The 14,860-nt window shown below is 39.1% G+C and overlaps 2 protein-coding genes across 2 annotated transcripts; both read left to right on the top strand.

Moving 5' to 3' along the window:
• Positions 1-1,386: 1,386 nt before the first annotated feature.
• Positions 1,387-6,765, top strand: nagk (N-acetylglucosamine kinase). Its single transcript, XM_036596099.1, has 10 exons — positions 1,387-1,452; positions 2,141-2,225; positions 2,329-2,427; positions 2,536-2,677; positions 2,846-2,956; positions 3,048-3,160; positions 3,583-3,670; positions 3,793-3,890; positions 4,006-4,084; positions 4,450-6,765. The coding sequence occupies exons 1-10, from the start codon at positions 1,424-1,426 to the stop codon at positions 4,632-4,634; spliced, it is 1,029 nt and encodes a 342-aa protein (XP_036451992.1). The 5' UTR covers positions 1,387-1,423; the 3' UTR covers positions 4,635-6,765.
• Positions 5,593-14,499, top strand: LOC118825481. The gene is made up of 6 exons (XM_036596098.1): positions 5,593-5,796; positions 8,938-9,021; positions 9,751-10,174; positions 11,459-11,605; positions 13,012-13,120; positions 14,210-14,499. The coding sequence occupies exons 1-6, from the start codon at positions 5,620-5,622 to the stop codon at positions 14,397-14,399; spliced, it is 1,131 nt and encodes a 376-aa protein (XP_036451991.1). The 5' UTR covers positions 5,593-5,619; the 3' UTR covers positions 14,400-14,499.
• Positions 14,500-14,860: the final 361 nt, after the last annotated feature.

Here is a 14,860-nt window from a genome sequence, read left to right as displayed (position 1 = left end):
TCCACTGCGCTAAGTCTCTACATGCTCCTGCAGAGCCGCCCACAAACAAACTTCAGTCAGGCTGAGCACAGTAGGTCAAAGTAAAAGTCAGACAGGAGTAGACTTCCCCCTTCTTAAGGTGGAAGGATATCCTCTTTGATATCCTCTAACCTTCGAGACCCAAGATTTTGTTTCAAAAAAAGAAATCTGAACACGTCAGCTGATGATGGAGAACATGCTTTACTATTTAACTCTGCAGTCTACACTTTGTGAACACTAGTCACTATGTCACTCTGCATTTGTCCACAGTGGGTGCACCTTAAAGTACACTCTTAAAAAAAGATGGTTCTTCAAGGGTTCTTCAGTAAAGGTAATGGTCCATGAACCATGAACACTCAAAGAGCCCTTTGCATGATTAAAGAGTTCTTCAGATTAATGGAAAAGTGTTGTATATGGTTCTATACAGAACCTTTTAAAAAAGGGTTCTATATAGCACCAACATATGCTATATATTTTCAAAAAGATCTATATAGAACCATACACAACACATTCTCCATCAGTCTGAAGAACCATTTCACCATGCAAAGAACCCCTTAATCATGCAAAGGGCTAGGGTAGATGAATTCACTAATTAGAAAGAGTCTACTGACGTTTGAAAACATAGTTTACATGTCCACGTAATATTAATAAATCGTCTTGTACACTGAAGAAGACAGTAAATCTATGTGAAACAAAAGTGTTTTGAAGTGTTGATGCAACGAGCCTCATCATTTATTATAACTCACTAGGTGAAAGTGGGCCTGCCGAGTTCATCCAAGTAACAAGTATAATTCAAAGGTACATACCGCCATCTACTGGCAGATTAAAGACTTCAACTTGTACTTTATTTTACGTCGAAACGCTTACATTTTGCAACATTTCTTTTGCAAACTAGAGGCAGTTTCACAAACCAGACAACGTCAATCAAACAATAAAAATAAATAGATAGATAAATAAATACATACATACATACATATATGCACAGTAAGCCTTATTATAACTTATTATAATATAACATATTATATTGTAATAAGGCCTACTATGCATATATATATATATATATATATATATATATATATATATATATATATATATATATATATATATGCACGTATCTGTGTACATGTTTCTGAATATGTGTAACTTCATAGGTTCATGATAACATGCGAAATCAGTTCCTGTAGGACAGAAAGGAAAGAATGCAATAATTTTTAAAGAAAGTTCATTTATAAACAGGAACGGGAGCATGATAAGAAAGGCAGTTAAAAAACAGAGCAATAAAAGAGAGTAATAAAATGTACCATTTCAAAGTCTGAATTCAAGCGCTTGTGCATGCGATGATCTGATTGGTCGAAAATTATTCGATCACGTGGTTGTCACATGACAGAAACGGGAAGCGGTAGAAATGAGTGCGGTGTATGGTGGAGTTGAAGGGTGAGTTACTGTCAAAAATACTGATTATTATGATTTTTGACTTTATTTGAATCACATCATAGTCCAATAATACAATAATGTGCCTTTGTTAAGACGGCTGCCTCGAGTTTGTTTTATGGCTTTTATTAGGTGGGAGTGAAAACCACAATGAATGTTGGATAATTGAGTTAGCTAGCTAGCTAATTTGCCTTTAACTGATCTGACCGGTACTTATTTGGCTTTAACTGATCTGACCGGTACTTATTTGGCTTTAACTGATCTGACCTGTACTAATTTGGCTTTAACTAATTTCTGATCGGTACTAATTTGTTTTTTTTACTGATTACTGATCCTGTACTAATTTGAGTTTCCCTGGTTTCTGATCCTGTACTAATTTGGTTTGAACTGGTTTTTGGTCCTCTACTAACTTGTTCTTAACTGATTTCTAAACTTGTACTAATTTGGCATGAACTAGTTTCTGACCCTGTCCTAATTTGGTTTGAACTGATTTCTGATCCTGTCCTAATTTGGTTTGAACTGATTTCTGATCCTGTCCTAATTTGCCATTAACTGATTTCTGGTCCTCTATCAATTCTGGCTATAACTGTTTACTGATCTCATATAATTTGATGTAGACAGATTACTGATCCTGTTCTAAATTCATCATTAAATGATTTCTAATCCTGTATTATTTTGTCTTTTCCAACAGGGGTGGGTCTCACTCCAAAGCAGTGCTGCTCTCTGCTACAGGGGACATCCTTGCTGAGACAGATGGACCTTGCACCAACCACTGGGTGGGTGACAAAATAAAGTGTTACCTCTGTGAAATATTTTTGAAAACACTGCATGCATACCTGTGCAAACACACATTTATATGTGCATGTATGTGTTCTGTAGTTGGTTGGGGTTGATAAGTGTATCGAGGGTATTTACGACATGGTCCAGAAGGCAAAGGTCAGTGCGGGGCTGGACCCGGACACACCCATTTATTCACTGGTGAGTGGGATCTGAACTCTAGTCAGTTTGGAGTATTTATGTGTACTAATGTGCACTTCAAGTGGTTCTAACTAAAATTGTGGCACCTTTGTGTGTCCCTGTCCATAGGGCATGTCACTGAGTGGTGGGGAGCAGAAGGCTGCCATTCAGAAACTGATTGATCAGATGTCAGAAAGATATCCCAAATTAAGCCAAAGTTATTACATCACCACTGATGCCATCGGTTCCATAGCAACAGCTACTGACCATGGTACTGTATCAGCAATCAGTTAGCAGTAGTGACATTAAACATGAAAGCAGCAGCAAATTAAATTAACGGATTAATTTACACGCAAATTGGGCAACACAAAAATGGATGACAATTACTAAGTGTCTTAGCAGGACAAAAAAAATGCATAGACTCTCTCGTTCTCTGCAGGTGGCATAGTGGTGATATCAGGCACTGGTTCTAACTGTAAGCTGGTGAACCCTGATGGTACTCAGGTGGGCTGTGGGGGATGGGGTCACATGATGGGGGATGAGGGATCAGGTAACCGTCACAACTACACTTTGTTATGAAAACATCATTGTTGTTTACTGAGATTTCCTGATTTTATTTTCTATTTCTTCCTTTTTTGTAGCATTTTGGATCTCTCATCTTGCTGTAAAAACTGTATTTGATGCCAAAGATAACCTGGCCAAACCTCCACATGATATCACCTATGTTAAAAAAGCCATGGACGAGTACTTCCAGGTCAGTGATCAGTGGCAGGGGCGTAAATCTCTGACCTCATGTTATCTAGTGCATCTTGAAGTGTGAAATTTCAACACTATTTGAATGGATTGTATTGTAGTGTAATAATTTTGGATTATAATGAAAAAAAAAAACAATTTCAAATGTGGTTGGAGGAGCTGTTTATGCAGTAATACAATATAAACAAAATAATGCACCAAGCTTTTTTTCTTAAGTGCACATTTGAAAGTACACCAAAAATATATTTTGGGCATAAATGTGCACAGACCTTATTTAATATTATTATAACTGAAAAAAAAATAACAACAGTACAGTTAATTCACTAATTTCAGTTTGACGCTTCACAGTTCATTTTAAACCCTTCATCCCTTATTTATTTTGCATGAATTTGTACCATTCTGTTCACTTGTATTCATCTCTAGGTGTCAGATCTGATGGGCATGCTCCCCCACCTGTACAGAAACTTCCAGAAATCTCACTTTGCTGGGTTCTGTAGAAAACTTGCTGAAGGTATTGTTGGGAGAATGTGAATGAGCTTCTTATGAGACAAACGTTCTGTCATACCTGAATGCTGGATTGCACCGGCTAGGCTGTCTCTCTCTGTATCTCTGCATATTTTCTGTCTGTTTCAGGTGCCAATGCAGGCGATGCTCTCTGTCAGTATCTGTTTACCCAGGCTGGTGAAATCCTAGCACAGCACATTGTAGCAGTGCTGCCCAAAGCACACCAGGTTAGACATACTGCCCAGCTGACCAACTGAGCAAACATTCTGCACATGAGCATGACCGACACTCAAGACACCCAGACTCTGACTCACTCTCTCTGTCTGCCTCTTTGTCTTGAAGGAGCTGTTCTCAGGTGAGCTGGGCTTGCCCATTCTGTGTGTAGGATCTGTGTGGAAGAGCTGGGAACTGATGAAGGATGGTGAGTGTTGTCAAAATAGGTCCTATAACAGAATATGATCACAGCTACTTCTTTCTGTTTATTTGCAAAATATTTATGCAACAATATTTATCGTTAACAAAAGCAGGAATATCTCAAAACAGCTCAAAACCACACTGACTAAGCAAATAATGACCAGTTGCATTTACACACGTTTTGAAGTCATTGTATAACCTTTGCTCTTGAGATATTTGCTAGCATATCTTCAGAACTGAATGCATATGGGGCTGAAGCCAAATGACCAGTGCGACCACAGAAGGAAAGCCTGTTTCTGAAACTCATACCTGTCAAAACCACATTTAATTCACAGGATACTGTGGTGTGCCTGTGGTTTCTTTCTTCTACAGGTTTTACTCAAGTGCTGTCTCAGGCCCAAGCATCTCACAACCATTTCCGAAAGTATAGCCTTCTCACCCTGTGCCATTCATCTGCTCTGGGGGGTGCCAAGCTGGGGGCTCAGAATGCAGGGGGCAATCTTCCTGTGGACTACTCCTCTACTGCCAGTGTGTTCTTTAGCCACTCCTTCACCTAGCAGTGACTGGGATGGGACAAATGCGGACCAGTGAAGACCGATGAAGCAATCAGGACTCTAATCAGAAATCAGACTCTACGTGCAAGTCACTGGGAGCAGTGCTTGTTGTTTCGCAGTTCAGTAAAATCCAAAACGACTTCCCCTTTTTGGATTTTTTGGACTTCCCCTAGGCACTTCCACTTAGGAAAATACATCTAGTCAGAATGCATACGGCACTTTCAAATTGAAATGGCATCTGTTAAGTTCAAATAAATGCCATTTGTTTGAAATTAATAGGTGCCATGTCATGTTCAGTTACAGTTAGAGTTCATCAGTATCATTGTTGCAAAAAGGACGCCTTCCCATATGTGCAGGGAAAAATATGTACAGTACATTAGTCTTGATTTGATTAATCAAAAACAAAGAGTAAAATGTGAATGAATGCTGTTCAGGGTAACATAGAATATGATTGGCTTGTCATGTGGCTCAGATGTATCTCACTCAGAGCGCTAATTGTAAAATGCTGTATGCTTTTTTTAATTTTTTATACAGTATTCAAATCTTCTCATAATAAAACTGCAGTCACAAGGCTCACAATACAAAATGCTTAGGTAGTGTGTTGCATTTTGGTGAAGTTTTAAGCAAAAACATATGCTAAAGCATTTCATACAGTTAACAAGTAACCCTAATTTATGCTGATGTTTCGGTAGGGAGTTAATAAAATGACAGCGACAGCACTTGAGACCCAGTGCTGTGCAGACATTTATATTCTTTTTAAATTTAAGAAGCACTGAAAAACATCTGTGCATAATTGTGCAAAAAACGTCCTTATTTTATTTGTTAACAGATATTTAGATAGTAAAGCACAAAAATTGTTCCAATCAAGATGATTTATAAGGCAGTTCCAGGATGTGCCCGCATGGTTTAACTTAGATGTGTCTCTCTTATTGTTTTTTCTTTGGAGGTGACTGAATGTTAACATGTGAACAGGCACAATGATGTCATAATGCTCAGTTGCCATGGAAAGGAAACTACAGAACACTACAATATTGTGACAACATTCTCAACATTCTACATACAGCTGGTCACCAAATTGCTCTGGTGCAGTGCTTTAGAAAATCTGCTCTTGATCTTGGAGAAAATGCAATCTGGGCAGATGATTTCTAGCTTGAAGAACTATAAGGTAAAGCATTGCCTACAGTACACATGACAGATTGAAACACCTTACTAATTTATCATATAACCTAGTGAAGCTAAAATGTGGGAAAATTAAGGCAAATAAACAGCATGTTAAAATCTTGAAGCAGGATTTCTCATTTAGCTACATAACACCAAAGTCCAGCTTATGTAAAAAATCAGTGTCATTCTTATTGGACAGTTCTCACTCTGGCTAAAGTTATCCAGCTTTACCATGAAATCTTCGCTTTGTGATAACTCACTTTGGAGGAAGCCACTGTGCTTCATGGACAATGGAATTATGTTTTCTTTCTGCATTACAAAGGGTACATTTACCCAAGGCCCTTGGTCAAAGGCAGAGCTACAGAGCACCCACAGAGCAGACTACAAGCCTTACAAACAGCGTTCACTGAAGCTGTACCAGCCTGACCCCCAGACTTGCCCCAAACCAGCCAGCCCTGTACTCAACAATAAGCCTGAAGTAAGCATACTTTAGCACATACAGGAAATATTAGTTTTGGCATGCATGAGCCCATTGTGTGGTCTTGTTGCAGACTGAGCAAATACTGTCCTACCCAGTGAAAAAAAGAAAAATGCTGCAACAAAAAAGAACATGCATTATCTGAAATCAACTCAGTGTTTTGAACAGTGAAAAAAGAGATAACTGTTGTGTTTCCTTGTTTCAACCGTACTATACTGTCTCCCATTTTTGCATTTATGAATGTAATTCAGTACAGAGAAATGTCCTGTTTTCTGGGGGAGGAAGGAAGCTCCCACAGCACATAAAAAGAGAAGCTGGAAAGCTGTATCCAGCTGACAAGTGCCTCAAAGTTGACATATGACACAATAGCATCATAATAATAAACGGGGGCAAAAATCTGATTACTTGAAATCATAAATACAGTTTGATTAACTATATGAAATATATAACTGCATTTTTTTGGTGGTTGTGAAATAAATTTATACTTGAAGGGTCCATGTCTTACATTGTGCTTATATTTTCTTCCGTAGGTCCAACTATCACATTTGTCTGGGTTTATGTACAAAAAAACAGTCATGATTCATTTTTATACCACCAATTTCCTCTATTTGTTACTGTGCCTTTAAGACTGATGTATGTAAATGACCCCTGTTTTGATTGGTTCCTGTGTTCCTTGGTCTCATTGAAGAAGCAGTATGGGTTGAAACCCTTCTTATTATTTCAGTGTGAACGTGTGCATATACAGTGCCCTCAACCAATATTGGCACCCCTGTTAAACATGAGCAAAACAGGCTGTAAAAAACATTATTGTTTAAGATTTTGATCTTTCATTCAAAATATGTTTAAAATCTAACCTTTTGTTTAAAGTACAATGTTTGGGGAAAAAAACTAAATCTTATCAGGAAATAAATATTTTCTCAAATCCATGTGAGCCACAGTTGTTAGCACCCCTTCATTTAATACTTTGTGCAGCCTCCCTTAGCAAAGATAACAGCTCTGAGTCTTCTATAACACTTAATGAGATGAGAACACATGGCAAAAACCATTCCTCCATACAGAACCTCTACAGATCCTTTGGATTCACTCTGTGGACTCTCCTTTTCAGCTCAGCCCACAGGTTTTCTAGGGGGTTTAGGTCAGGTGACTGATGGTGAACCATTTTTATGTTAATTTTGAGGTGTGCTTTGTATCAATGACCTGCTGAAAGATTCAACTATATCCAGTTTAAGATTCAACTATGCCCATTTTAAGCTTCCTGGATAAGACAGACAGGTTTTGATTTTATTTCTGCTGGTACCTGATGACACAATGAATCCAAATAAACTGTCCAGGGCCTTTGTAAGAAAAACAGCCCCACAGTATCATAGCTCCACCACCACAGTTCACAATGGGGATGGGTCCTTTTCTGCATATCTTTGTGTCCTCAGCAAACTCATCTCTGGTGTTTGTTGCCAAAAACCTCTATTTTGGTCTGGATCACAGAACACAGTCCCACTGAAAGTTCTAGTAACGTTTGGCAAACTGTGCTTCATTTTGTTGGTCCTTGACAGCAAGAGATGTTCTGAACCCAAGACCAAACTAATGTCTGCAATTTCCCATCTGTGATCCATTTAGATTCTTTGTCCATTCAAACCATCCTCCGCAGTGTGTATGGCGTCAGTATAGGCATACATCCAATTTCTGACAGATTCTTAACATCTGTAGTTGTTCTAAACTCCTTACTTATTACCTTGATAGTGGTGATGAGCATTTTCAACTCTTTAACAATTTTCTTGGAGCCATTTACTGATTTGTGCAGCTCAACAACCTTTTGTCGCACATCATTGCTGTAATCTCTGGTCTTTCTCATAGTGATGGATGACTGAGGGAATTTGGCTTGTGTGTCACTTCATATTTAAACCCCAGTGAAACAGTCATGGTTGACCAGTAAAGTGTTCCTAATCATTTAGGTGAACTTTAAAACATTAAATATGAATAGGAATATATGTCAGTTAGATTTCACTTAAGAATTTCTAGGGGTGTCAACAATTGTGGAACACAGATTTAAGACTTTTCTTCATGACAAGATTTAGTTTTTTCTTTCAATCAATATAACTTAAATAAAGGTTAGATTTTTGCTAATATTTTGAATGAAAGACCAAAAGAATAAGTAATTAGGAATATTTTTACAGATCATTGTGCTCATTGTTAGCTCCTAACCATGAAAGGAAGTTGATGGAACAAAATTCTTTTCCAAGTGATTTTGGAGCTTTCATTGTGAAATTTGAACACAAAGCAAAGGGTCACTGATCTCAAATTCTGTAAACAATAAAAGTGGAGATATTTTGTTCTGGCAGTGATGGTATGTCAGTGTGTTGGTTTTAATGACAAGAACAGGTAGTTTAAAACTGCTACTATTGTAGTTCACTGATCATACATGTACTGATTAATGAGAGACTGAAAGAGAAAACAATGAAAATGTACTCTGGGTAGTGAGTACATGATGACACAATGTTTGCATATGTCATCAAACTCTTTTGTTTCAGAAAAGTGAGGAATTTATTTTTTTGTTTCCATAATATGTGCACTTAGGAGAAGAGCAGATTAAAGAGTAACGCAAGTGACTGTCCTCCTTTGTGCTTATTGGGTAAAAATCAGGGTGCTAAATCGGTGTCAATGTACTTTTAGATAGGCCGTGACACGTGGGAGAGGTTGAGCAGGTTCCACAAAAAGATGAGCAATAGTGTCTACGGATCCTCTACGTTTGGACAGGTGAGGCTGCTGTCTATTCAATCTTTAAAATAACCACAGAACAATATACAATGTGTACATGTAACATGATCTTGGACTCATGGTCATGGCCCTGCTGAGGCACTATTTCAGAGTTTGTTTTTGCTCTGTCATGGTGGATGTAATGTATCAAGGCATTTAAAGAGATTATCCACCTTCCAGTTTCAGTTGTTCTCCACCCCTTCCACTTTTTGAAAAACAGGAAGATTCATGGGTGGGTATTGCTACTTGTAAGTAGTTGACATGACAGAGCACACATGAGCAACATGGACCCCTAAATTTTGACCATGATTTATGAAAACCAGTGCTTATTCTGGTAATAACAAAAGAAAAATACAACTTACAGGCTCCCCTGCCAGTCTTGTACCAACTCTACATAGCGCCAGCTTGAGCCTTTGGCTTCATCTCAGGTTATGGTGTTAAAGTTGTAATGTGCAACACATAAAAAGATTTGTTGCAGTGGCACCGCTAAACCACTAGAGGGGGACAACCTAGGCAGACGCAATTACTCTTTCATTGCATTACAGACCATTACTGAGCTCTGTTAAAGTAATCACATTCTGGTCTCATGAACTGCACATAATACAGCTCATACTGGAAGGTCATCTGAGCTGCCCACATATTATAAATCAAGTAATCATCTATGATTCACGTGCTTGTGAAGCCTAATATCATTACTGATTAGAATGATCAAGTGTGTTCTCTTCACAGAAAGGTCAGTCCATGATAGTCACTCTTCTGGAGCGGGACAAGCACCTAAATACCAATGGGGCAAGAGGTGACCAGAGCACCCTGCCCCCTCTGGAAAAGCCCACCACAAGCCCTCCATCCCAGGACATCCTCTCCATACCTTCTGGAGAAAACAAATTGCCATCATCCTCTACCTCAACATCTTCCTCTACATCAGTCCCTCGTACACCTCACAGTGTTCGCTCCTCCTCCCTCTCTCTGTCCCGCACTCAGGCTGCCTCACCAGTCACTCCCACTGTGGTCTTAGGCCCTGCCTCCAGTCATTCCAGCCCACCCTGCCACACGCAGGTAGGGAGAGGAGTCACAAGCATCAAGGAGACCATGCCGGTTGTCAAGGAAACCATGGCAGACACTAGCAGGCTTCAACACATTGGAAGTGGTCAAGGTAAGCGTAAAGTCAACATTGGCCTGCAGTTGTAGGGTAAAGGCTAACATTGCATCAACAGAACAAATGTTCCATTGTATTTCACTCCATCTGGATATTCAAGACCATGAAACTGCAGTCCAGCACACACTTTGGTCCTGTAAACCAGTCCAGGTTACTTTGCTCTGTCAAAAGCAATAAAGCTCAAAATAAACTGGATCAAGCACCCATTAAATAAAGTCTTTTTATAGTCCACAATAGCATCATTTAGGATGTTTAAAGTCTGAGAATAAATCAAGGCAAGGAAGGTGGATTATTGAGAATAACAATGAAAAGAATAAGTACATTTGGAGTAAATCTATGACACAGTCATAGAGAAATCCAGAGTGATCATCTGATTTTTGGAAGATGAAGGGCCAGTTTACCAGACCCACATTAAGACTAAACCTAGGTTAAAATGAAATTTCAGTGGTGACTCACCAGTGGCACTGCAATTTAATACAAGACTAGGCTTAATCCATGTCTGGGAAACATGTCTTATGTGTTTAAACTGATATACAGGATGTTACTAGTGGTTCCTTTACAGCAGGGGTGCCAAAGACCTAACCTAACCACTTTAAACAGTCCTTTCAAGTTATATAAAACAAACAAGGACAGTGTAATTTACGCAAACACCAAAAGCTATTTGAGTGCTAACAGCACTCCCTTGTTGAGAGTGAGTGAGTGATAAATAGATCAATAGATAGATTGATAGATGGTGTTTTGTATCTCAAAAATAAGCGTGCTAGATCCACCAGCCCTAGAGCTGAGGTTCACATTTCCTAAAAATAGTGATTTCAGCAGTTAGTATTATGCAAATTGCATACCAAATCATCTCATCATGCACTGCAATTTTATTATAGCTCCAGTGCTATAGGTTACTTAAGCTGTAACATCTGAACTCAAAAGCTCTCTTGGCTGCCTTTGCAGCTTTTAAAATTCACTGTAGACCCGAGTTGACTTTGCAGGCTTGTTGCCAAACTGAACTGCATCCAGATGAACTCTAGTCTTTGCTTATTTTGCTATTCAGTACAAGTTTACCATCTGATTTTCTAGGTCAGTATCAAGGGTGAACTGAAGGTCAGTGTGGATATTGAAGTATGTAAGAATAACAGCCAAGAAACACAGCAACCTTTAAAGAGTTGTGCAATCCCCTCGATACAATCTCTTTAAGGAAACGACAGCACAGAGATATGGAGTGATAATTCACAGGAGTGTAGGAGTCCGGCATTGTTTTGACTTTGACAGTTATCTGTGCCTTTACAGGAAGCGGGACAGTGCTCCAGGAGCAAGGAGAAGGGCAGAAGGAAAACTCTTATGAGAACTTCCTGCAGGACCTCTGTCTTTCAAATAAGCTAGAACGCCTACTTAACCGCTACTTCAGCTCCCGATCAACACACTTCGGGAAAGGGAGTGAGGATAAACACACACACAAATAAACAACAAAAGTAGTCTTTTACTAAACTAAACATCCTCCAGCAGGAAAGTCAGCATCAGTACAAACTGGTGAACACACACTCTCATACACTTTTAAAAATAAAGGTGCCAAAAAGGGGCTCTTTGGAGTGATGCCATAGAACACAGTCCTTCAGTGCTGATTAGGTGATTTCTCCAGTCAAATACATCTGTTTCAACTAATCTGTTAATTTCCAGCTTTAATAGGTCAGTTTGAGCAGGATAACCCCCAAACTGTGCTGGACAGTGATCCTCCAGCTCTGGAATTGAAGATTCGTACCATTGAACAATCATTTATTATTCCCTTTTGAACCTTGCAATGGATGGTTGTTTGAAGAACGATTTTTTTTTAAATGAGACATGCAAATGTGAAGAATCTCTTTAAAGATTAAAGAACCTCCACATAATGTATTGGTTCAGAACCAAATAAAGTTTTTTTTTTCCCAGAACCACAAGCAAAAACCATTAAGGATGGTTTAGGATTTAGATGCATTCTTTATGTTTGAGTGTACAGGATACTACGGTTCAAAGGTTTGGAATCACTAGTTTTATCGCAGATGAACGTATGGACTTCACAGTTTCCAAATAATTGAAAGCTGAAAAAAGCTGTAAACAAAAAATGTTAGATCTGCTCAGAATGAAAAACAGAGCTGCTGATAACTCCGTAAAAAACTGAAAAATATGTTTTGAGAATTGAGATTTGAGAATACTTTATAATAAAATTATCATCCAGAATACTTCCTATCAAGCCTCAAGACAGATAACTACTAAACTAGACAGGTACTTACAGTACATAATTGATCATTTAATAACTTCATGGTCTTTCCAAAAACTTTGTTATTGAATAAAACATCTACAACTTTCTTCTGGTGTCTTAAATATTTGTATCTATCCGGTACAAGTTATTATTAAAGTAAATAACAGTAATTAATATAACGTGATTCTAATCTTTGGAATCTTTGGTAGTATATATGCATGCTAACCCTAGCTCTTTGAGAAAACTTCATTTCAGTTTTCTAAGAACAGCACTTACAATCAACTTGAATTAATTCCCTAGTAAAAAAAAAACAAACAAAAACAAACGCAATCAGTGGTATTGCAACAAGAGTAGATTTCAAAGTGCAGAAGTTAGTGTACCCTGCTCTAACACACCTGCTTCAATGCACCGAGGGCTTGATAATTAACTGACGAGCTCCATCAAGTGTGTTCAACTATGGAAAAGAACTATACTGTAAAGCAGTGCAGCTGTTTATGACTGGAAGTGAGGTTGCTTTTCACAAAGATATGCTTGGAAATGCTTGCTGTAGTTGTTGATTGGAGATTGTGGCACATGCTGTGTTGATTACTTGTGGTTGTTCTTGAAGGAGGGATGTCCCAGGAGAACGTCACCACCTACACAAACAGCTTCATCGCCCAAAAGGAGAGTCTGAGGCACAGACAGCCTCGTCCCCTCAACAAACACAGCGCACACTGGTAATTTCTCACAGAACCGGCACAATCACTCCTGCTCAGTGAGGCACTGATAACTTACTGATAATCAAAGAAATGTGGGTCAGATTTGATATAGCTCAGACTTCCCAGTGTTATGATGCAAAACATTTATACACAGATTCTCATTATTGTCCTCTCATTCACTCTTTGAAAGTTTGGAAGCAGTATCAGTATTAAAAAACAATCAATAATATAAAACATACTATAATCTAAAACAGTGGGCACTAATCTACCTCGTGGAAATCTACCTTCCTGCAAGCTTCACCTCCAACCCAAATCTACCACACCTCATTCAGCAAGACAAGGACTTCTAAAGGCAATAATTAGGTGGATCAGCAAAGTGTGTAAGTGCACTTTGTAGCTCTACAGACTTTAGTCCATCTGTTTCTTTGCATGATTTGTTATGCTACCTTGTGCTGGCACGAGTGGATCAGACACAGCAGTGCTGGAGTTTTTTTAAACACTTCACTCTATCAGACACTCCTACCTTGTAGATGTCAAGTCAGAGGCAATAGCTCATCTGCTGCTGCACAGTTTGTGTTGGTCGTCCTCTAGTCCTTCATCAGTGGTCATAGGACACTGCCCACAGGGCGCTGTTGGCTGGATATTTTGGGTTGGTGGACTATTCTCAGTCCAGCAGTGACACTGAGGTGTTTAAAAACTCCAGCAGCACTGCTGTGTCTGATCCACTTGTACTGGCACAACACACACTAACACACCACCACCACCACATCAGTGTTACTGCAGTGCTGAGAATGATCTACCACCCAAATACTACCTGCTCTGTGTTAGTCCTGACCATTGATAAATGAGGTAAGGTAGGATAACAAAGTATGTAGGGAAACAGATGGACTGCAGTCTGTAATTGTGAAACTACATAAGTGCTCCTATATGGTAAGTGAAGCTGATAAAATGGGCAATACATGCAGATACATGGTAGGTGTACCTTAAAAAGTACTCAGCAAGTATAAAATAAAAGATGGATATGTTAAGTAATTTTTTTTGAACTTCTGAACTGTAGCGTATGCCCCACAGAACTCAAGGTTTTCCGCTCTCTCCTCTCTATGGCAGTTCTCCGTGGGTGTCAGAATATGCGGATAAGTTTGGCTTCCTGCAGAGGGTCTACCCTCCCCGCGTTCCACAGGACTCTCTGGCCTCATCTCATTCCACCATCACTGCAACTCTACTCACACGCAGGAGCCTCTGCACTGAGTACCAGGCCAGCTACAGCAGCAAGGTCATAACAAAATGGCAGACATAACCCCTTCAACTGCAAGAGCCTTGAACTGTATGTGTAATAGACTAGTCATACTCACACTGAAGGTTACACCCAAACAACCACTACATGCACAATATACTTTGTCTGGCACGTGCACAGATGCAATGTCTGGGAGTAATCTTCTGTAGGGCATAGGTTGTTACTTGTGGGCGACTGTTTCTCACTCGCTATCGTAACTGTCTTCTCAGCAGATAAGGAGCTGCAGACCTGTCCAGTGCCACAACTGCTGACCACTCATCAGCTTCAGCACTGAACCTCTGTTTTTGACTCTATTTTTATAATACTACAGAACTTATAAAGGAGTAATAAACATTTTGAAATTTTGACACACCTTGCTTTACTGTAGTGCCACAGGAAAGGATCTGGTTCATGGAAACATCCAGTCTTTTTCCTTAATCTTCCTCAAACGCCATCAATCAACCAAGACTTATTATATTAGCCTC

The sequence above is a fragment of the Colossoma macropomum genome, unplaced genomic scaffold, assembly GCF_904425465.1.
Source record: "Colossoma macropomum unplaced genomic scaffold, Colossoma_macropomum, whole genome shotgun sequence".
Taxonomy (NCBI): Eukaryota; Metazoa; Chordata; class Actinopteri; order Characiformes; family Serrasalmidae; genus Colossoma; species Colossoma macropomum.
Note: the sequence above shows the minus strand (reverse complement) of the source record. Positions and strands in the feature narration are given on the sequence as shown.

Excerpts from the sequence above, each read along its gene's own strand:
- nagk (XM_036596099.1), top strand. The coding sequence starts at position 1,424 with ATGAGTGCGGTGTATGGTGGAGTTGAAGG. Across the intron at positions 2,226-2,328 it reads GACCTTGCACCAACCACTGG|TTGGTTGGGGTTGATAAGTG; the intron begins GTGGGTGACAAA and ends TGTGTTCTGTAG. Across the intron at positions 3,671-3,792 it reads CTGTAGAAAACTTGCTGAAG|GTGCCAATGCAGGCGATGCT; the intron begins GTATTGTTGGGA and ends TGTCTGTTTCAG.
- LOC118825481 (XM_036596098.1), top strand. The coding sequence starts at position 5,620 with ATGCTCAGTTGCCATGGAAAGGAAACTACAGAACACTACAATATTGTG. Across the intron at positions 5,797-8,937 it reads CTAGCTTGAAGAACTATAAG|ATAGGCCGTGACACGTGGGA; the intron begins GTAAAGCATTGC and ends ATGTACTTTTAG. Across the intron at positions 9,022-9,750 it reads GATCCTCTACGTTTGGACAG|AAAGGTCAGTCCATGATAGT; the intron begins GTGAGGCTGCTG and ends TTCTCTTCACAG.